At 31.6% G+C, this 24,032-nt stretch overlaps 3 protein-coding genes across 3 annotated transcripts; all 3 read right to left on the bottom strand.

The window, feature by feature from the left end:
* Positions 1-769: 769 nt before the first annotated feature.
* On the bottom strand, positions 770-8,161 carry Bma-jhdm-1 (jmjC domain containing protein; the record flags this gene model as incomplete). Its single annotated transcript, XM_043077280.1, has 27 exons — positions 770-840; positions 1,081-1,207; positions 1,341-1,442; positions 1,513-1,613; positions 1,694-1,778; positions 1,869-2,021; positions 2,193-2,278; positions 2,471-2,691; positions 2,944-3,033; positions 3,178-3,313; positions 3,496-3,727; positions 3,829-4,061; positions 4,122-4,200; positions 4,314-4,391; positions 4,573-4,703; positions 4,917-4,983; positions 5,243-5,334; positions 5,484-5,541; positions 5,848-5,958; positions 6,027-6,142; positions 6,237-6,390; positions 6,458-6,551; positions 6,677-6,850; positions 6,957-7,088; positions 7,307-7,388; positions 7,620-7,812; positions 8,102-8,161. The coding sequence occupies 27 exons, from the start codon at positions 8,159-8,161 to the stop codon at positions 770-772; spliced, it is 3,258 nt and encodes a 1,085-aa protein (XP_042933214.1).
* A 1,073-nt stretch (positions 8,162-9,234) lies between these two features.
* Bm18575 (Uncharacterized protein) lies at positions 9,235-11,348 on the bottom strand (the record flags this gene model as incomplete). Its single annotated transcript, XM_043077279.1, has 7 exons — positions 9,235-9,282; positions 9,568-9,777; positions 10,029-10,118; positions 10,279-10,392; positions 10,652-10,805; positions 11,144-11,185; positions 11,344-11,348. 7 exons carry the CDS (start codon positions 11,346-11,348, stop codon positions 9,235-9,237), a joined length of 663 nt encoding a protein of 220 aa, XP_042933213.1.
* Positions 11,349-12,493: 1,145 nt separating this feature from the next.
* On the bottom strand, positions 12,494-19,181 carry Bma-cutl-23 (Zona pellucida-like domain containing protein; the record flags this gene model as incomplete). The annotated part of the gene is made up of 15 exons (XM_043077278.1): positions 12,494-12,664; positions 12,794-12,980; positions 13,066-13,144; positions 13,462-13,645; positions 13,755-13,829; positions 13,958-14,035; positions 14,269-14,469; positions 14,849-15,054; positions 15,145-15,329; positions 16,224-16,368; positions 16,665-16,758; positions 17,083-17,262; positions 17,585-17,732; positions 17,934-18,096; positions 18,989-19,181. The coding sequence occupies 15 exons, from the start codon at positions 19,179-19,181 to the stop codon at positions 12,494-12,496; spliced, it is 2,289 nt and encodes a 762-aa protein (XP_042933212.1).
* Between the last annotated feature and the right edge of the window lie 4,851 nt (positions 19,182-24,032).

Below are 24,032 nucleotides of genomic sequence, written 5' to 3'. Positions count from 1 at the left end.
CCACAAAATATCTTTTTAGCAACCACAACTTTTACAAAATATACAGAACCAGGATATACTTAATTTAAAAATTTTATGACCACAGTAAATTCATCAAATAATACCGAACACGCAACGGCATCTCAATTATTCTTACAGTTCGTAGTTTCATAGTAAAATCGGACGTTAATTTGATGCAATTTTTCATTTAACCATCCTTAGCTAGTATATAATTATATGCTATAAATAGCTACACTGTACACTGTTAAAAATCATTGTTATGTTTAATGACAGTAAATAATTTCACCATGTACAAGACATACTTTGAAAGCCATCACAAGGAAATTAAACTACATTAAAAATATCAAAACCACGATAAACAGTTCAATGAATTTACTTATTTCTTCATATGCACAAATCTGTTAGTTGATTGATTGAAATAAAAACTACTGACAGTAATAAAAAACAGACGAAAATAAAACACATTACAAAGAAATCTTTTACAAAATTTACTCGTTATTATATTTACAAATAAGAAACTTCTACTTACTGAACATGAACAAATAGATAAAAACAAAAAATCCGCTTATCTTATATTTTATCTAAAACTATTTCGTATGAAGACGTCTGGCATTCACACCAATAATTTAGTTTCTACATCAAGAACATTTCCAGTGACAGGAAAATTATTAAATAAATGGAATTCGAACAATGAAATACTTGAAAAAGAGATTAATATGCTACATAAAATATGTGGCATAAAAAAAAAAAAATCAATAACATTTCGCTTTCAGTCCACAACAGCATTAAATTCTGCAGTGAGTGAACTTAAATTTTGTAAAACAGTTTCTGTTGGAATTTCTGAAATCAATAAGTATAACAATCATAATCATGAATTCAAATTGTGAACATCTTTAATGAAAAAGATCAGAATGCTTACAAATTAATTCTTATATACACGTTTCTTTTGAAAAAAAAATACTGTGTCTCAAAACAGAATTTTTAACGAAAATTGAAAATATGAAGCAACATCCTTAAAATTAAAAACAAATTGCACCAACAGTCTATTAAATTCATTTTCGTATTATAACAGGTGCTTACTTGATAATCTCGGTGGAGAAACTGATTGAGCTTCTACATTTTCCAAAGGAGATGAATCATCTTCAGTTTCATCATTGTTTTTTGTACTCCAATTCTGTCGTTTCAACTTTCTTTCTTCAACCGTGGCCTTAAAAATACTCATTTGCTTTTATATTCTTCAACAACAAATTTCTCGTTAGTAGAACCATTAAATATTTTTTTGTTACTAATAAGAACATGTAAATAGTACAGCAATAATGTCAACTTGATGAAGAACAGACCATCAAAGACTTGATTCCTTCCTTCTCGGTATCTTGCTCACCGACATCAAATACCTTAGTCAATTCTGCTAGTTCCTCAGCCGCTGTCATAATTTCTGCATCCTATAAAAGCCTCATCTTTCATCAAAATGGAACATATACATACAAAAAAAACTTCAAAATAACTTCTTACATCTTCCTTGCCTTCATTCAATGTGACTGACAAATCTCGGATTTCAGGTTTAATTCCCTCTGTAGAATTCACAGGTTCGACAACAGCACTTCTGTGGGATTCTGAAATGGTTACAATTGTACATATGAAATCTGAAAGTGATTTAAAACCACCAAAAGTGAACTGTTAAGAAAAGTCATGCCTGATGGAGAAACTGAACATTTGATGGGTAAAGAAAGCAAAGGTACCGCTGCATTTGCATCATGTTCATTTCCTGAGGTATTTTGCTGAAATAATTTCAAAACTATGTAATCTTGTTGAATTTAAACTGCTTAAAATTTCACCTAAAGTAAAAAATATGCAAGCTTAAAAATAACCATCGCAATATCAACATCACAAGATGATGGAATGGAATTTCGTTCACGATTCAGTAGAGGGACATACTGTGAGCTTCCAACAAGACCCACTGGAGAAGACATTTTCCGACAACCTGACGGAGAAATATTCATGCTGATATTAAAACCTTGCTTCTAAAAGTTAGATTATTAGTTGAACAAAAAATCCAAATTCTTTATAACTTGCTATCCAGATAAGTTTACAAAAAAAAGAAAAAAATTGAAATCTTTATAAATTGCTATCTAAATAATAAGTTCATAAAAAAATGCAACATGATTTTTTCTTCAAGTTTCACTTGGACATGCCTCAGTAATTCGTGTTGGCTGAATAATAGAAAGTTCTCTGCTTTTTTCATCATTTTTAGTCGTAGCAGGAGACCATCTTGATAATCCTACAATTACAGCGAAAATTTCTGTTTAGATCAGTTAAAATTTAACATAACCAAAGAAAATGGTATTCAGAGAATGGTTAATAACAAAGAGAAGCCAATAAATTACCCCCTGCTATAATTAAGATAGCAAGATATAAGATGGTTGACATGAAAGTGGATAATGAAGATTCAGCAGTGGTGAATAACTAGAACCTTCTGCAGATGGAAGACGAGGATCACCAGGTACTGAATAATTATGTCGAATGACAGGTGGCATTTCCTTAGATCCAGATAGAGCGAATGACTGTTGGAAAATACCGGTCACATCCATAGAATTAAATTTACGATGCGTTTCTGGACGCCAAGAAGTCGAATAGTCATTTTTCTTTGTGTCACAGTCACTTGCACGTCTTTTTCCTCTGCATCCAGTTAACCTAGAGCCTTACAAAATCAATTTTTCCACATCAACTACCACGTGTCTAATTTGAAGCCTTCTTGAATATTTTTGAATGACGGAAAATAAGAAGATATATATTATAAATCAGTAAAATGTAAAGAGCAACTTTTCTTAAATCAGAATTTCTGGAAGTAAATTTTGAATAAAATTCTTTAATTCCTTATATCTTCTCTCAACCCTTAAAAGTTTTAAACCATTAACTGCAAGATTTATCTGAAAAAAATTCTACCAGCAATCAGTAGCCGGAAAGGAATCAGTATATCGCCGTTTGAAAGTATTGCCTGGATATCGATATGAATTACGACTAAGTTTCGAAGCACTGAAAACTGTTACAATGCCGAGTTTTTAAAATTAAGAATAAATTTTAAGTGTAAAAAGAGATTGAAAGTGATTAAAAACAGAGTCGTATATGAGATTTCCATCATAGTATTTTTCATTTCGAGAGGATGAATAAAATACCAACATGTTCGTTCTTCTAATACATGGACCAGGTCGTACCAGAGGTGATCGATATTGCAACTCTGGATATTCTTCCTTCATAACATGGCGATTTTCACGCTGATTATCTTTGTTTCGATCGCAATAAGATCGAGCTGATTCTATAACCATGTACAATATTATGAAAATATGTACAATATTATTACGAAAAAGAAAAACGGCTTCCACATGCAGTCAAAATTTACTAGTAAAGGAATATAGACCTTTACTTCACTCACTATATTTATTAAATCACAATTAGTCAGAGCTCTAGCAATACCAATCTATATATATCAAGACAGACCACTATGATAAAAGCTCCTTTCATTATCAATATGTGTAGTAGTTGCAGCTCTGCTTTCATATTCTGCTGATTTACTATCATTTGAAGGTCCAGGTGCCGATATAACATTCGTCGACCACGACTTATCCGAAGTTTTTTCAGATACTGTTTCCATTTTTTCAGATGCAGCTTTCACATCTTTATACAGCTGAGGTTGAAGACGGAACTTTTGGCTCGGTGGTACCTTTGCCATCTAAAATATGCATATTGTATATAATCTTATTTAAATGTAGTACTATTTGCGAATAATAAAATTAATTAAAATAGTGAATTATGCAAGAGATAAGTGCTTACATCAGGTGTGCGTCTATAAGCAGAAGGTAATTGTTTGTGTCCCAAAGGAGTAACAGAAGCCAAAGGATCGTAACCATATGGGTTAGGTGCTTGAGGTGCATCAGCCGGCATGATAGCTGGCGGAATGCCACCCACAATTAATGGTCCATCAGGTTTATGATAATCCGGCTTCTTGTTGCTTTTAACTTTTGACTTGGGTGGTTTAGGTCTCGTAAACTGTTGTGTTTCGATGACTGGAAAAATCGACATATTTTGTGATTAATGTAAAATCAGTAAGAAGTCTGAAAGCAAACCTTTTTCCTTCGGAGGTACTTTTCGCTTGACTATAGGCGATGATTTATTTTTTCCAAAAGCTTCCAACCACTGATTTAACTAGAAAACATATATAACGGAAATATATGGAAATTTATGATGTAATTTAAGGAATTTTTTATCAAACCTTAAATTAGCCAAATTTCAAAACAGAAAATACTTAAAAATCATACTTTCGGTGAAATCTGCTGTTCATTCTTCTTTTCTTTTCCGACTACGAAATGTTCGGGAACTTGGTGATTTAGTACTTGCTGCAAAAAACAAACTTGTGGTTTTAATATATTTGTGATTGACATAATTTTCATGTAAATAAATTTCAGAGAAGGTCCGACTCAAAAACCTGAATGGGTAAAACCTATAAATTCTATAAAAATCTATAAATTCATCTGGTCATAGTGAAGTAAAATCCAGAAATAAATCAAATAAACTTACTTCAAAAATATCCAATAAATCATCTTTCTCTTGATTTGCCGATTCTTTATGATCACTAACAATCTCTCGCACATAAAATAGCAACGATTTAAATCCTTCTCGTTCTTTTTTGCTGATTGTTGAGAGATACTCTAAAACGTGAACTTATTATTGTGAATCATACAAAGTTCAAATTTGAATATGGTCAAACAAAGCTAAAATTTTTGGATCAAAAAATCCGTCATTTAATTCTAAAGTCATTGAAGTGACAACTTTTAATTTCAGTAATTTGTTCAATAATTTGTTAAAAATTTTTGAAAATTAAATTTGCAGAAGGAAACAAATAAAAGGGAAATAAAACTAACCGTCATTATATGTCAAACTGTTCTCTTCTGTTGTACTTGGCGACTTAATATGCTGGAAGGATTTCAACTAAAATTAAATTTCAGCAGTACTCATTTGTCATTTCATATACTTCCCTAACTCTTTTTCCTAATTAAAAAAAAAGTCATTTGCTTCCTTACCAATTATTGTACTTCGTTCAATTTCTATTTATATAACATAAATTAAATCCCATCATACTAAGACGGAAAACAACTCGTCAAATGCGTTGAACTTTCAAATGCTGTGGTCAAATAAGTAAAACAAAGAAATGAAAAAGTAAAGTGAACAAAAGCTTCAAAAAAAAAACCTTTACAGCTGAGTCCACTTCATTTTCTTTTATTTCTGCTGATATATTTGCTTCGCATGTGGCAACATCTTCATTCGCTTCTTTTTTTATACCTGAAGTAATCCTAACGTGACAACTAACCAGAAAAAGATAGAAACTGAAACAAAAATCAAACAAATTTAAAACGCGATAAAAACAGCCATGATACAGTATGCAAGGATTCATGCAATAACAAATGAAATAATTTTAGTTTTAAGCTTACCAGCTTCCTCTTTTAAAGCATTGTTATTGACTTTCTGATCATTGCTAACCGACACATCCTGAAACAATTAAATGAAGTCAAATTATTTGCTGAATGAAACGATCAAATAGTATTACCAAAAATTAAGTACTAAATAAACAATAAACAATTAAACAACAAATAAAAATAAATAGCTTTTGAATGGCATTAAAAAAAGTAAAAAAAATTTATATTAAAATTTATACAAAACGAAGAATTATAAATGTCCAGAAGCAATGGAAGCAATACTACTCGAAAACTTGAGGATAAGAAGATATATTTTAAATATTATATTGAGTAATTTGGGTATATAATACTGGGTAATTTCACAACTTTGATAAAGTACCTCGCTCGTTTTATTAATTTTGTAGATGCGGCCAGTTGCTTTCTTAATAATATTTTCTATCACATACCATACCATTTCCATGTAACTCGGATAGCGGTACTTTTCTTTAATCTGAAAGTAAACAACCATAACAGCAACAAATGGAATGATGAATCAGTCTATTAATTCAATTTACACACCACAAGAATGTTTTCAGAACGAATGACTCGTAACTGCATTGGAATAGAAAAGCTATGAAGAAAGTTTCCACCAAAAACTAAGCTGTCCTCGGGAGTAAACACAGCATGAATCCAGCCTGAAATATAAAAACATATAGCCAGTATAACAGTATTTATATCAAAATTTGTAAAATCTTCTAATAAAGCAGCGTGAAACAAAGAAGTACTTGCCTGATGGAATAATAAAGGTGTAACCCTCATATAACTCTATTCTCGCACATTTATCAACAAGATCACCGAAAAATGCTTCATGTTGCGATCCTTCTAATATCCACCTTTCATACTTCAGTATATTTTCTTCTGTAGGTTCAATAATCCAAAAAATCTAGAATGTAAAAATCCATAAGATATTACTAAAACTGTAAAGTGTTGGAAACTTTTAATGGACATACCTTTCTTCCTTTATAAACATGGTACCAAACTGATGTGCCACCGAAATCAATATGAAAGTCAGTGAACGATCTTTTAACACTCATTAGGCAGTAGCTGAAAGAAGTATGAAAACTTCTCTTGAAAATCAATCAATTATTAGTAATAAGTATGCAAACAAATGAGTAAATAAATAAACATATAAGGATAGAATTAAAGTATCTACACAAACTAAAACATACTTCTGTACTTTAGGAAAAGTAGATGGAGAGTTCCGTAAATTCTTTGGCCAGTAGAGTTCAACCCAGTCGATTTCTAGAGCAAGTGCTGGTCCTCGTACTTTTTTTGAGAGCGGTGTGAGCGAAAATTCAAGCGAAAGTAAATTAAGCAGATCTTTTCGTTCTGCCGGTGGGGACCTATTATAATAAGTGTTGAAAAACGTTAGACATAAATTTATATAAAGTCATTTTATAAGTAAACTGATGCTACAAAGATCAAGATGCGACAATTTCTAGAACTTACTCGTAATATTCAACGAAATCACTTAGCATCATTTGTCGGCTACCTTGTGTCATCACATCAACCACTTCAATCATACGATCACCAACTGCTTTTAACACACACCGTGCAGTGAAAGTCCCATCTTTTGGCATTCTAATAATTCATAACCTAGTTTAATTATCATCCCACAGAATAAAACATTTATCAAATACATAGGACATTTCTGACCACAAAGAAATTCTTACCATAAAAAAATTTCTAACAAAACCCAAATTTTAGTTTTTTAAATTTAATTGGAAGGAATATGTAATTTAAGAAAAGTGAAATGAAATGATTGCAAAAAATAATTAGAAACACTTATCAAAACATACTTCATTCCAAGTGAGCTCAATGAATCTCTGAACAGAAGAGGTTCTTCCAAACCGTTTTCTTGCACATATTCTATTGTAAAATCTAAAGGACTTATAAAATAACTCCTTTTTTGTAATAGAAATTGGAAAAACAATAAAGACGAGATGGTTAATTAAAAGTCGAATAATAACAAATAATGGTTTAATAATAAATGACTTCCATGTATATCAGAAATAACCCTAAACAAGAGGTTCATCACACTCACAGATAACTCAAAAGTCATTTAAAATCACTACTTCCTGACTTATAATAATTGTGAACAAAGCTCTGTACCGGAAGCATTCATTTCTCGACACATATTTTTAATTTCAAACTCCTTTTTTGCGAGCACCACATCTAGATCATATGTCCAAGGCCCACTAGCAAACTGTTGTTCCTCTTGGTCTTCAGTAATCTTATCTTGGTGGATGCTTTCGTCACTACTGAACCACTCCTCTTCTGAACTTGTTGATTGCGAACGTTTTCTCTAAAATCCTTTGCAATTAGTAAAAATACGGTCAGCAGTAGCGGAAATTCAGCATGAAAAGGAATTACAATTATTTCTAAATAATAATTTGAGAAATTAGTGTGAATAAAAGTGAAAAATAACGTTTGGAAGTGATAATGGTTCATTTAAGTGCAGAATACAAATAGCTAGAGCAAGCCACTTCAGAAATGAATCATTCCTTAATATGGTGCACATCTCAGAAATACTTTCTTTTTTTTTTTTTTTTCGGAAGGAATATGTCAATTCCAGAACATATTTTGGAGCATACTTTTCTCCCATTTTTTCGAGGAATCTTCTGCTTAGTTCCAAATGGCTCCAATTCGGTCATAAGTTTGACTAAATTACTAAATGTTTCTCCACTATCGCTAAAATCTGTAAATGATAGTTCATTATAACGAACAAGCAAAATGAAAATTAAATAGTAATATAGCATAATATTATCTAAAAACTTAAATATCAAATCCAGACATTCCCAAACTATTGTATGTGCTGCAATAATAAAATATACAAAAAAGTATTCGATGATTATGTCATCCCATCCTGACCTTAACAGATATAGAAGGAGCTTTACCAACCCATCACTAACCAACACAATTTATGCAACTCACAATTACATCAACAATGCCTCAGCGGCGTACTTCATTTCACACGTTGTAGCATGCAACTATTATGAAAACTGTTCGGACGAGAATGGAATGAAGATTTACTGTTGTGGATGAACAGAGGTGGTCGCCGAGTCAATTTCAGTGGTGGGGTATGATTAGGAAATGAGGGAGATAGCATTTGGTGAGGATTGAGAGTGATGAAGATAGTCTTGTTCAGCATGTGGGAGTGAAGAGATATAAGGCGAGGAAAGAGCACAGAGATTGGCAGCACTGTTAGGAGCAAGGACTGATAATTTAAAAGTGGCAATGAAGTGTCGTATGAATATTGGTACATAGAACTTTGATGGCAAAGTTAAAGTTCACCTAGCAATACTAGAAGTACCTGACTTGTACCTTAAGTATTTGGTAGACTTCTTAGTTTCCTTATTTTGCGTAATTCAGGTCGAAATTTTTGAAACTTTTATTGGTTGGATTTATAACTTTGTTTCGTGTAATCTTTCTGTTATGTGGAATGTGAAAGAGAACATGAAGAAGGGTGCAAGTCCTGTTAATGAACATATTCTTCCGAGTTTGGAAAATATTCTCCGCAAAATGATATTCCCCCCCTGTTTAAGAAAGATGTCGAAGCACATATATGCCATATTTTGACAAGCACATATTTCGACATCTTTCTTAATTTATCTCTTGCGGTGCTCCATCATGTAGTGTTTCAAAAGTCTTTTACTGCAAATAATCAGTTTTATTCAAATACTTTGTTGCCACAATCAGCTAACCGTATTTGCTTGCAGACTTCTAATTAATCTGCTTGGAGGCCATTTTGTTGCACTTCATAATTCATGTATTCCTACAATATGCTCAGGTTATGTAAACGGTAGGCTTGTTTGCTTGCTTGTATGCCAAACACTTCACATTACGATCAGATAAGAGATTATTTTTGAGAAAAAAGTAACTTAGAGAAGTTTCTTCTTGGGAGATACAGTATACTACACTTCATCTACTGCGATTTAAAGTAATAGTTCCGTGTCAAACTTCATTTATTCGGTGTTGACAGATATCTGAATTGCTTAGTTTTTTTTTTCTCATTTCATATTTCCTAATAACTTTTTGAAAAATTTTTCTGACTACTCACATGAGCAGTTGTTGCAGCGAATTGCTGTAATTGCTCAAGTTTTTGGCGAATAACTTGATCATTATAGAAAGCAGCATCAGGACTACCACCAGCTCTTTTCCGTTCCTCTAGATCGGTCAATAGTGTTGCCAATTGCGTCTGGAAAGCTGCAAATTCAGGAGCAATCGAGGTTGCACTTTTCTCAATTGTCTGCACTCGTTTTGCCACCAACTAAAATGGCATCTAAATGATTTGGAAGTATATCTGAATTAAAAACAAAATTTTCTAGTGATCAAATATTTTAACATTTTATATATTAAAGACCAGTTGCTTTCATATTTGTAAGCTTAAACGATGAAACAGACTTTAAACAAACATGTTGTTCATTGGAAAAAAAAATTCGTTGAAATCAGTCATTCTATAATTTTCATTCAATAAAAACGATAAATGATTTATGATATGATTTAATGCACGAGACAAACTTCTAATCGTTTTTGAGCTTCTCCTATCCACTCCTTATCAGTGATATATTTTGATGAAAATGACTTGGATACATCCTCTTTTGGTAATGTCTATAAAAGATAATGGTTTGGGTCATTTTCGGGAACAAGATATGATGCATAGTAAAGTTATTAAATATGAGAACTGTTATTTTTATCCATACTTGTGTAATTATGTCCCTCTGTACATTTATAGTTTCAGATCTTTTTTATTGTACTTATATTCTAAAACCTTTGCAAATGTGTTAGCATCAACTTTTGGAATGCTTGGTGGCAGCACTTGTCCGAAATTCATCTCCGCATATTTTTTCATTAAACATTGTATTGCCTCATTGATTATATTTTCCTAAAGTAATTCATTAAACATTTTTTCCACACAAATTTAGACTTTTGTTCGATCAAATGCTCTAATTTTCAATATTATATTTAACTAATAAAAAACTGTCAGTTTTTTTACGGTTTTCTGTGGTTCGTTTTCAATTCAAAATCATTATTTCGAATAACAATTTAAACTTTTAAATTTTGACATAATTATTTATTAACCACATTTCTGAAAGTAATTCGTTACTGAGATACTTTATGAGGTTGTAATTTGTTTGTGTTACCTCAAAAAGGGCTTTTTCCTCCAGATCTTTTCTCGATTGGTAAATAACAAATCGCAGCTCAGTCCGTACAACGTTTTCTTCTGGTTCAGTCCTTTGGATACGAATCATTTGCCGCGGTAACACTCTTCCTTTTGAATCCGCCGCATCTTCAGTGCTATAAGATTTTTACATCGCTAATATTGGTAATTGTATGAATTGATTAACTAATTAATACCCCATATGTATCTGTTTTAAAGATCTAGCATTAGCAGTTTAAAGAGTGGAAGACTTTAGAGAGTGGAAAAGAGAAAAGATATGTACTGAGCCCTAACGAATAAGATTGTTTGATTGCCAGTGAAACATCACTTATGTTTAACAGTGAATCGAGCATTATCAATATAGTTGCTACTCTTATTGTACTTATACAAATGCTGATAATAATTCAGCAAAGTGTCCAACAAATTAGGATTTTTGCATTATTTTAAATTGCAAACATTGAATGGGTGAAATTACCCTATGGTTCTCGATTGCTCAGCGTCATGTCCTGCACATGTCCTGAAAAAGATTCTATTCAAACTTAAAACTAAAATATCTGATGTATTTTCCTTTGACTAATAGATAAAAAGTTTTAATTCAAGTGTAATTAAGATTGCAGTTTTCCTCCAAGTTCAAGTTGGTAATGTTTCATAATTTCTAGCAAGACAATTTATGACCTCATTGATCTGTATAGAAGGCACAACCGTCTAATAAAGTTTTTAATGATAAAATTACGCAATGTGGGTGTTGTTGCTTCTTTTAGTTGGTTAATCTACCAAATGCTAAATTTCTTATTAAATTTTCGATGCATTCAGTCGATTATGAATCACCTGACAAGATGAAAAACAATGATTTTAGTACTTTATTGTTTTTTTTTTTTTTTTTTTTGTTGGTTACAAACGATCATATTGAGCATTCTTTTTCCTCTCTTAACGGTAACAATCTTGAACATCTTTATTTTATCTTGAGCACGCTCAGGAATTTTAAATCATCTGCATAGTACTTCTGAATGCACCTGTATTTTCGGAAGAAATAAATCAGCTTGATTTCTAGTCGTTTATTCATTTTTTGCACTAAATACATGCGTGTTTGCTGCCTGATGCTATAAGCACATGACGTTCATGCGCAGATTATTTCAAGTATTGCCTGAAGGCAGTAATACAAGAAATTAATCAAGAAAAGTAATACATTCAAAATAATTCATTACATGAAAATATTGCTTTAGGAGTCAAAGTTCTCAGAATTTTAAACAAGACTGAATTTTATTCAAAGTATTTATGACCTTTTAAAGGGACGTTGCAACTGATGAGGTCCCTGCTAATATTTACATGTATGTGTCCAGAATACAAAAAATATTCGTTATCATTATTAATCGAAGATGCATTAGTCAGTCACTAATTTTCTATATAGCAGCAGTCCTGCTATATAGAAAATTAATTATTTCAGCATATGTGATCGGAAGCGATTAGATGAACAAATTTTCCTACCTTTACTTCCTACCTTTACATACTCTTAGAATATCGGAATGATATCAAATATCTTAATACATGAGAAAAACAATGTTTTATACATGAAGTAAATACCCGCTATATGAAAAACAAATGAATATATTTTTGATATGACGTTAATAACAACTTTTCATTTAAAAGTTATAAATTTTTTGAAAAGTCTCAGGATTCAGATGAATGAAAGCAGTACCAGCATTATTCGTCCTGAGGCTTGAAATTTTTTAATTATTCTAAAAAGTATCTTTCGATGAGGCATCTGTCACTTATTTGATGGATTTGGAGCTAGGATTCATTGATCGGAGATTCACTGGAGTACAGCTTATACTCTCACATCGCAATACTTGATAGGAGTAGCTGGCCGAGTTGATTCATTTTCCAAAACATTCAATGTTCGGGTCTCCACATTAAATGTTATTGCGAATCCTGGTTTTATCTTGGCTTGCATTTCACGTTTCAGCCTTAACGTCGAATTATGCGAGCAGCGTGGAGGCTTCAAAAAATACATTAAATGAAGTAAATAGAAAACAGTACAATGCTCAGATGAGAATATGAATAAACTTATAATTTTCCCTTTTTAAAATTTGGAAAAGATCTTATGAAATCAAAAAAGAGAACTAACAATCATAGCCTTGCATGCATCATCGCTTTCCATATCACACAGTGATATTTGACATTGAAAGACAACATTCCCGTCTCCAGGGAATTTGAATACACTCATCTCTTTGAAAACATACGCATCATTTTTCCAATTCTTAGAAAATTTCGTGTAATCAGGAGTTTCCAGGAAATGTGGGTCTACTTCACATCTGAAAAAAAGATGGTAGTAGTACTTCAGTGTATTTCATGCTTTGTTTAAATGATAGACAACTGAAACTCTCCATCGGTGCTTACCCGTTGGAATCCACAATCAGTACATTTTTTGTTTCTGATTTAACAAAGCAGTCATGTATCAAGTAGTGATAATTTGACGCTGAAATAAACTGAAATTTATTTAAGAGATGGAAAAAAGTTTCAAGCGATTTTAATGATGTAACCAAAAAGACAATCTTAACAGTTCACGTCTGATCTCACAGATATGATATAATGTCATGACATTGCTCTCTCTTGCTAGAACGAATTTTCCTCCTATCTTACAGCAGTTTAATATTAAATTAATATTAAACAGTTCTTTTCTGCGGTTAGCAAGAACTAACTGCTGACTACATTGCAATTGCATAATTTATATTAAGACTACTAATTTTTGAATATGCTAGCAATTCTTAAGATTTGAATTTAGTATGAACTTACGACTATCACATTCCCATCTATGATATAACGATTCACCAACTTTAGCATCCAAAGAAACGCATTGATCAGGCGCAAATCGATGAAGTCGATATGTGCATTCGGTATCACTAAGCTTTTTAATTGATGAACGACCTACTTCTTGAGGTGGAAGTGGTTGTTGGTGGAAGCAGGATATACTCAAACCCTATAATTTTCATAAATCATTGTCAAAATAACTGGAATTTGCAATTATCACAATGGTTCATACTAGGTAATTCAAATAAATAAAACTATATTGAAACAATGCAAATTACCTGATCAGCTCTTGTCATGATAACCGGATGGAATTGCAATATGACAGTAATATTAAAAACATAACCAACATGTCGCTATAAATAAAAAATGAACAAAAATATCCCAAAAAAATTAAAAATCATTTTTTTTTTTGAAAAGATTAGGAATCTGTCTATGAAAAAAATTTGAGTATTTCAGTGGTAACAAGAAAAAGGAAATATACTGTAGCTGGTGTTTTAATAAGGCCACATGTGCCCTCGTAAAATGTGATCGAGATTTCCCTAGATGAGCCATCGGTTATCTGCAAAAAACAAATCATTTAATGAGCACATTAATTAATAATTCAAATCTAAATTTTTTGAAATTCAAACTTAAATTCGTAGCAGATGAGTACAGCATGTGCTTGATTATTTTCGCATTTTTACGGTATTCCAAATCGCAGAATTTCTATTCCGAAATCGGTTGTACAAAGAATCCATCATTTGAAGCAAACAACATAGAAGACTGATTCATCAATTGAATGAAATGACTTGCCTTAACACATTTCATATCATCGTGATACTGCTGTGCGTACATAAGGCCTGTCATTGGCCGTTGTGTTCGGACGGTGAATGTAAGGGAACCTCCGTCACAGCTGATATCAGTAGCGCCACGAATCCTTGGTTCCGGATCAAGTCCCAGATCTAAACCAATACAGCCGAAACCAATATATGGGAGAAATTTGATTTCGAAATCCTGAAACAGACGATGTCTTTGGGTGTACATGCAGAAGGCGATCCGTTCCATAGCTTATTCCGACTTCAGTCAGTAAATGTTTGGAATAAAATACAAAAAAAATTTGAACAATTATTATGCAAGATGATTAAATGTTATGTTGAATGTGATGGCCTAATACGTAAGTCTGACATTCCTCACTAAATAGTTTTACTGCTGAACGCTCTTTTATTTCTTTTATTTTCCCTAATTTAAGTAATCTGTTAGTTCTCACGCAAGTTCACCTGAATTCCATTTGGTTAGTTATTTAAGAATTAGAAAAATAAGAATTTCGTTAATTCACAGTACACTTAAGAACACTGCATGCATTAAAATTACATTTATACGTTGTTATCAGAACCTTTAAATTAACGGGCGTAAAAATGTGATCTGTGTTCTGTGTGATGCTTAGTAATTCGCCTTCATCTGCATATGGTGCTGGAGTCAACGTTATCGCAAAAATTTCCACGCCTTTATCTTTAAGACGTAACGCCATATCCTGAGGTGAACGTTGCGAGTGACCATCTGTGAATATGATAATCATCTTTTTGACTCCTTCACGTACTCCTAGAATAACTTGCACGTGTTTTCATTATCGCTTTCTTCAATTTATTTGAAAAATATAAATTTCAGAAAAGCAAAAGAAAAAAGTCGCACCATTTTCATTATCAGTATCCGTTAACAGTTTGTAAGCTTGATGTAAAGCGATATGTGTCGATGTGGTACCTTTAATTGATTTCAACCCATTTAAATGTCTTATTACCGATGTATTATTACCAATTTGTGGATCGTTAAACTTGAAATGGATATACGCTTGTCCAGAATAAGTAATCAAAGCTAACCTGCAAAAATTTATTCTAGTTCAGTCCGATTATTTTTGTTATAAATCAAGTTAAATTTCACTAATTTTATGCGTTAAATTTTCTTTTGTTGGAATGAAGCAATCATCGATATTTTAAATTTAGTACGAGAAAAATAAAAATAATCTTCTGTGTTAAATGTTGTCAACATTTCAAAAGTACAAGCAAGTTTGAAGATGGAATTTTGAGGAGTTGATAAGCGGTAATGAGAAAAGCTTAAAACACTGTCTAGACAGGTTGTTTTGTATTTATTGCTGAATGGCATCAGACTATTTCACCGGAAGAATATTCGACAGGGTGCAAACAAACAAGCAGTTGTGTGTCACATCGAATCACAAGTAAATGTCTCTGAATGCTTTACTACGTTCTGTTGTCAAGCGCTGTGTAACTCTCCCCGCTTTGCTGTTTGCTATCAAAAACAACATTTCTGGTAGTGAAACTCCGCGATGACATCTTTTTTCAATTATTATTCTCTTGCAAAAATGAAATTCTAATAAAAATTGAATAATTTTGAAGCAAATAATCGGTGATGGTTGGTGTGATTTGTTTACCACAATGTAATAAAATATTTCATTACTGAGTGATTCTTCAAGCGATCAACTACTTCAATAAATCGATATGTAGGAGAGGATGAAAATGTGTCACATAACCTACCTACCCGGCTCATGTCATCCCATGTCTGGAATCCGGGTAACATCAATTGTACAGCAAATTCCTCAATGAAATGCACGAGACGTATACCTTATCATCATCTTTTTCATTCAAGTAGGATAAAGACAAAAGGATGATACCAGAATAAGTTGAATTATACTTAAATACTTATCCTAGTAAGTACGGATACCCTACCATTGGGAGAGAACAGTAAAAAAGAATTACCTTACAGCATCTGGATGTACATTAATGTTTCGAACGATCCGTTCAACTGCAAATCTGATTTGTTCATCAAAAAGGTGAGCAACGGATTCGGAAGAGTCAATGATCAGAATTAAGTCAAGAGGTTTATCAGATCCACGGACACAAACTTAAATATATTATTTAATTTAAATAATTACATGATGATTTTTCCATCTATATGATCTTTGAAATTATTTGCACTTTTTAGAAACGTGAGTGAATACAGTCTAAAATCAGTAGAACTATACTTAAATACTGATTTCTGATAAATATCGATACCACTTGGTGAGACTATGAAGTTTAATTATTCATAAATTTTGGATGTAGTTTGTTCGAAACTAGTACTACTTTTCCCTTTCTTTTCTAATAAATATTTAAAATTAGATTAATCAGAGGTGCTTATATGTTATACTAGCGACATACCAGGTAATTTCTCGCAAACTTCAGTACCTCTCCAGCGATCAAACATTGGTTCTAAATCATCCAAGTTTTGATTTGTCACAATTTTCTTTGGATCCTGCAAGAAATAGCAGAAAATCTTGAAATTGTTTCTTAAAAAATTAAAAAGTTACTTTTTTAATGCAAAAGCTGAAACGGAGATTTTATTCATAAACTGCTTTTATTCTACAATTATTGTGCTGTTTATTAATTTATTTATAATTTTTACTTAATAGATCTAATCTAATTTCCAACTTAGAATTATTTATAGAAATGGAATATTTTGATACTTTACTTAATACACTATTTCATGTTGTAAAAAACAGTTGTAAAAACAGTTAACATTCATAAACGATACAGGAAGAAGTTAAATAGATATGCCTATTGAGTTGATATCCTATACCTTGGTAATAGCAAGCAATTCATTCATAGCAACGTATTCACCAGTTCCATAAGCGTAAATGTCAACATTGTCAATTTGTTGTCTCAATAGATCTGCCATTTCCGTATCTTTAGGATAGTCATGCGTTCGACCATCCGATAATAAATATATTATCTTCGGTATATCCGAAGGCCTCATTCCCTTAAATTTTACAGTGAACTTTTTTCAAATTTCCTTACAAATAAGATAATAATATAGAAATAGGATGCAATTAATACGATATAGTCATCGATTATATTTAGAAATCAAAAAGTCAAGATAATAAGTATTAGACCTAAATTAAATGTCAGCCAATTAAAGCATATATAGCGCTGGTTTGTTATTTGAGCATTACTGCCAAAGATATTTGCCCAATTTTTTTTTTCTCAAAATTTTCCGTTCCTTTTAAAATCAAAAGTAATGAAAATACGAGATACTGGTCTAAGTAAAAGTTAAGGAAAGATTTTTAAACTATGCATATTACATTTTCTTCATTCAGCATACTAAGAGTGTATTCAAATGCATCACCCAATCGTGTTATGCCTGATACATGCCTCAATACATCTAAAGCACCAAGAATATCTTCGCGATCCTTGAATTTCTTGAAATTAAACTCCAAATGTTGAACACCACTAAAAAATATTTTGCAAAATTTCTTAGCTTCTCATCTTGACCAAACTTTTGAAAACTTCTAGAAATTTTGAAGCTTAAAATCTGACTTTAAATTTTCTAATACTTCTGCAATATTTCCCTGTAAAAAAGCAATAAATAAGAATACAGATTAATTGAGCAGTAAACTTCTAAGATCCAAATATTATAACTAGTGAAAAGACCTGAATTGTATAAGCATGACCCGTGTAGCTGGTTCTCCGATAGTAACATGATTGACGATCCGGCGAATGATATCAATTTCGTCTTGAAATTTGTTCTTCAGCGAACCTGAACTGTCTAGCATAAATACCAAATCCAGCGGTTCTGCTTTGACAATACATCGAGCTGCATATTCAAATTGATTAAATCAATGGTAAAATTTATGATGTCCAGAAAAGAGTAAAGAATTCAATTCTGCATCAACAGCTACTTCTCGTTGAATGTTGATCTCTTCTGTTAAGAGCTCACTGTTATCATCAGCAATTTTCTTCTCACTCAATTTTCTTAAATTTTCCTAAAGACTGATGAACGGCAGTGAATCATAAAAGAAATATACAAAATAAATCTATGTCTTCTCCTTATTCATTCTTTTCTTTATTGAATAACTTTTATAAACTAAGCCCTAAGCCTGAAATCTACCTTTTAGGCTATCTCCTTGAATGATATTACAGCTAACCTTAATGTTATATTTTGTATTAATGTATTAATTTTTTAGCAATTTCTCTTGCAGTAATATCAGTTATCGGTGAATAACGGTGTCATTTCATTCAGTGTTTAATTATATCAAAAACTAGTTCCACATCTATTCGTTTTTACGATAGCACATTCACACAATTTAGAATCTCAAATGCCGTTGGCTGTTTTTCTAACATCTTCAAAAAGTGCCGCTCTCATACTCTTGCAAGTAATAATTATTGTAATTTGGAGCAATAATAGAAAGAATTAAATGCCTTTTTAGTTCCATTGAAATTAAACACTCCAAATTAGTTTGTTTAGATCAAAGGAGTAGAATAATATCATCAAGTCGATACAAATTTATCAAACTGATTTATTTTTGTACTTATGAGCTTAAATTAATTACTTGCTAATGTGAAACAATTAACATCTTATTGTATGATACCTGTAATTCGTTGAACCTTTAATTGTTATTATTTATCAAGACAAATATCCTTTAATCTTCCTTGTCGACTTATTTTCTTTGAAATTACTGTCCTAATTGAAAAATTAGAAAACGAACGTTTGGTTCTTATGGGTGAGTGGACAATTTCAGGTGGTGCTAAGCCATTGTTGATCACTTTGATTGAAGTAGTGATAACTGTGAGCTGATAAAACAGCAATATCAGCTGGACTTTATTCATTTGGATGACTGCTATAAAATCCATGCATTTGGATGACCAATGAATCACCAGCTCATGCAAACTGCGCACCATGTTGTTAGAATTATACAGAATCGATAAAGACATCAGGCGCAACGAATGGAAAGAAATGTAAGAAGGAAATTGTGTAGCATAAAATCCTTTGTTTACTTCTAAATTTCAAAACATATTTCCTTCTCACTTTTGTTTACAAAAATAGCGCTTTTTTCGGTTCTAATCAGTGAAAGTTATTTATTTTTCTTTAGATTGCTTAATAGGATTGGAACTTGATTGATCAGTGAAAATTTAGGGCGGTCATTAATGTCTTCATGTGAATAGATAACTGGTTGTTTTGATTCATGAAACACAACAAGTAGCAGCCCACGAGTCATTCTTGTTGACAGAAGTCTCAGTAAAGGAAGCATTCCACTTTCGTCTTTTAGGGGATGATATAGCAAGTCATTCAGCTAGTGGATGCTGTAAATCGACTAACTCATTCACTGCTATCCTAAGCCAAACCAATTTTTTGTTCATAGCCAAGAAAGAAAACAACAGAGCCAATCATTATTATGCAGTATGGGCGCAAAGAGATGAAACAATTCGTAATTGTACATCTGCAATAAAAGATTCAGATATATCGTTAGAATGAACCATCGTTGTATTCTTATTGCATGATAGTTTTAACACTTCCAATTGCACCTTTACTTCACTTTTCTTTGTCGATCGACATTCTTTTTCAACAATAAGTCAAGTAATTCTGGTTGCCTAAAGCAAACTTATAGCAGTGCAAAAAATGGCCTTTTTAGTAAAAAAGTTATTCTTGTGATATTATTCTCTAATGTATCGGGTGTTTAGATATAATTACTTCTCAATGAAGATCTTTTCCAGTGCTAGAAGTTTTCCAGTAAAAATTAATCATACTTAGATTCAATTAAATTTTGTTTATAACTCATATACGTAAGTATCTTTGCCGTACAAGTTGGGTAGTCCTAATGACTTCACATCTTTCCTTAGCGTGACCATGAACTTAGCATACTTGAAGTGACAGATATCACTATTACTCTAAAGCTTTCATAGTTTTTAAGAGAACGAAGGAAAGGCTGAAGATACTGGTAGTCTAAAGATTGCATAAAAAGTTAGAAAATGCGCAATATTATTGCTATGTCTCTCGGAAAAGTTTCGTCATTGCTTTCTCCACATTGCTGTCCTCAGATATTAGCAAGAAGCTTAAACCTTCGTATATTAATATGTCACACTGACCATTTCCTAGATTATGTAATTCAAAAATGGAATGATTTTGTTATTCAGTAATGACACATTAAAATGGAAGAGTTATTGATTGAAAAAAGAAAATGAAGTCATAGGATAAAAAAAAGATCCTGAAGAAAAAAAAAAAACAATATTTCAACAAGTTATTTAATCGATGATATGGATGACTGTACTACTTCCTTAGATTTTTCTTTGAATTCATTTTGATCTTTTCGAATCTAAAATTTGCAACGGACAAAATTCGAGGAGAGCGAACAGATAAGCAGAGATAAGTAGAGGTAAATATCTGAAGCGGTGCAAATTGATATCACTTTTTCTTCTTACTTATGTGTGTGATTACTTTGTAAAACTTGGGCAGATGAGAGAGTTGTACGGTTGAAACTTGATGAATTGTTATTGTAATAATTTGATTAAAATTGTTTCAAAGAAATAATTTGGAAAAAAAGTACTAGTATGGGTAAGTGACCGACGCATGGGTGTTGATCGAAATATTGTGAATAATTATGTGAGTTTCACTTTTCCAAAGGCATCAAGAAACCCATTCATTGCTGATGACAAACAATTTTTTGTACTGTCAATGATGAATAAGTTTCTTTCTTAGAATAAGGCTCACTGGTGATTATTTTCCTGATTTAGTTATTTTACGAAATTATCCTGAACAATAATTACTTCGCGAATGTCAGGCAGTCACATTAAATGAGCGAAATAGATTATTAATATATTAAATGACTAATTGCTATCAATAACCAATTTGTGAATAGATAGAAAAATTTATTTGTACACTACCGAAATTAGATAAATACTTGATAATTCGAAATGAAACAAACTGTCATAAATTTGGAAAGTATTCTTGTATCGACTGACAAACTTACTTGTTCACTACTTCGAGAATTGCAATGGATCCTGTTTTATGCTTTTTTAGTTTTAGTTTTTAACTATGATCTTGTCAGCCCCTACTAGATAGATGTTTGAATTGTTAATTAGAATCTCACATGTCAAAAAATTTTTGGTCTGATTCCGTTTACTAACGTATAGCATTACAGACAAAAAATTTACCAATACCATTTCTAAGCATGCCAATAAATAAGAGATATTTGTGAGAAAATATAAAATATAATTAGGATTAATTTAAAATCTCGAAAGTTCTTATATACCTCTAATCGATTCGATTAAGCAAAAGCAAAAAATCATAAAGTGATATGGGATAGAAATCCAGAAAATAATATAAAGGTGAACAGAATGATATGAAGGCAATCATGCCAGAACTTCATCCGAAGTATCATTTAAGTTCTAAGTGTAAAGTCTAATCCAGTTGTTAACTAATGTTTTGAAACCTTGTAAATTGGTCCTAATTAGGAATGCAAGAATCAGCAAAATAGTTTCCTTCGTGACTTCAATAGTCAGATAGAAGGAACATAAGAGAAAATTAATTTGCTCCTCCTTTATTGCATCCCTTACTTCGGAACCAAACACTTTCAGGCACTACAGAAACACACGAGCGGAGGAGTAATGCGCTTTACAGGAATAAAAATAGATGAAATTTGCGGAAAGGAACGGACGGTAGGACGAAGGATATATCTGTATATGTATTCGCAGTTGTGTAATGAAATTGGTTAATTGCATGAGGCGAAAAAAGCAATATATATATTTCCTCTTATATATTTGTTTATCACGCATCTGAATTTTTCTGGCGCCCTTACCACCGAACTCCGCCCCGCTTCGTTCTACCTATTCCGCCTACTTCACAATGTCATCTATCTTAGTAAAAATGTCCCGAAGAGGAGTTCTTAGGATGCGAAATACCTCGTCGGCATACCATTATAACATTCAGCTAGCTGCTTTCAATGCTATTTACATTTTCCAGTTTTTGAACAAGAATACTTACCAGTGAGAATCCGGAAATTTTAAAAGATGAAGCATCAAAAATCGAAATGAAAGAGCATTGTAAAATAAAAGAAGTGAATTTCTTTCTGGTTATAGAAACCATCCCGAAGGAATAATGTGCTTAGAAGTAAAAACGGAGAATATTGATCTCATTTTTCTTTAATCATTCAATCAATACTGATAGCTATCACATATTTCACATTTTACTTGTTGGCTTTTTTCTCCCAAACTGTTCTAATTCATTTCTGTTTATCAGCCTCACTTATCGATAAGATCATGAAACATTGCTTTCGCTCTTATAAGTAAATTCATAAAAGTTATTGTCACAAGATCATATATCACCTTTCTTTTGGCACTTCTTTACAAACAACGCAATATCCGAATGGTTATTAAACAAAGTTTTCTATTTCGAGTTTGCAAAATATCAACTCCTCAGTTACACATTGTTGAAATCAAATTTATAACTTTTTTTTTGTAAAAAAACGAAATCCATTCTTATGTGATTGATATTCTTAGTATTACTTTCACTCCATCTATCACACCAAAAATCTCACCCAAAACATAAATTATCACAGAAAAATTATCGATTTGAAAAAAGAGAGCAGGAAAATGTAAAAGGTTTTAAATGCACATAAAAAGAAGAAAATAAAATAATCATTATTTGAAAGTATTTTTAGCACAGTAAACTACCACTAAATGAATAGAAATTATTATAATATGTAAAATAATAATCTTCTCTTTCGTTTACTTCTTGTTCGCGGTTTCAGATGATCATACTTCTGCGACAACTTTTTTCCTTCGTTTTCTACTGTTTTTTTCAAATCCAGTTTTTCAATCTTATATTGAGTAGATTTTTTCTAAAAAGTCACAGCAAAACCGGATTATCTTCCAGATTTGATTTGTTTAAAAAAAAGAAACTAGTTATTTATTGAATGATAACAACAAGAATAAAAAAAAAAAAAACACTGAACTAGATTTGTTCATTTATAGCAGTTCATTCCGCGTTTCTTAACTTCAATTTTATCTATCTAACACAGCAGCAATAATAGCAAGGGTGTTTGTAGAGAAGACAAAATAATATTTAGATATCTTTTTCATTTCGACTCACATCAGGAATGTCATTGTTTCAATAAAAAAATCTCTAAATCGATAGTTCCTGATTAGTTTCATTTAGAAAAATATCCCTTAACAAAATTTAAAATTTTGTCCATTCAAATTTCCAGAACAAACTTCGACTTTGATAGCTGAAATCAATGCTTCAAATCAGATATGGTGACAAAAACTCCATATCTGGTAAAGGAAATGATAAATTTTAAACAACGCTTTCGAATTGGAAAGAAAACATTGTATTTTTTGAAAATTTAGATTTAGAATAATTCTTCTGGTATAATTGATTGTACTGTGATAGAAAATTGCTATATTTCAAAATTGAAATGACAATCAATCAGCAAATTAATATTCATATCTTAGTCTTAATCTTTAAAGTCTGATCGCATCCTTTTTTTCATTTTTCGTATTGTATGATTCTTTTCTCTTTGTTCAGCAAATATAAAAGTGAATTTCATACAAAATAGTTGCACTGTTTGTTAATAATTTTATTGTGAGCGTTATTTTATCCTTAATCGATTTAATTATTATATATTTGATATGTGCTTAACGGTTGAAATCATTTGATTACTAAGTCGCAATATCAGTTACTTTTTCATGGATGACCTCTTTATCAGGCAGATAAAATTACAATTGCATCCTTCGGTTAAGGCGACACTAGACATC

Source organism: Brugia malayi (genome assembly GCF_000002995.4).
Source record: "Brugia malayi strain FR3 genome assembly, contig: Bm_v4_Chr1_scaffold_001, whole genome shotgun sequence".
NCBI classification, from domain to species: Eukaryota; Metazoa; Nematoda; class Chromadorea; order Rhabditida; family Onchocercidae; genus Brugia; species Brugia malayi.
This window is presented reverse-complemented; position numbering and strand designations above follow the sequence as displayed.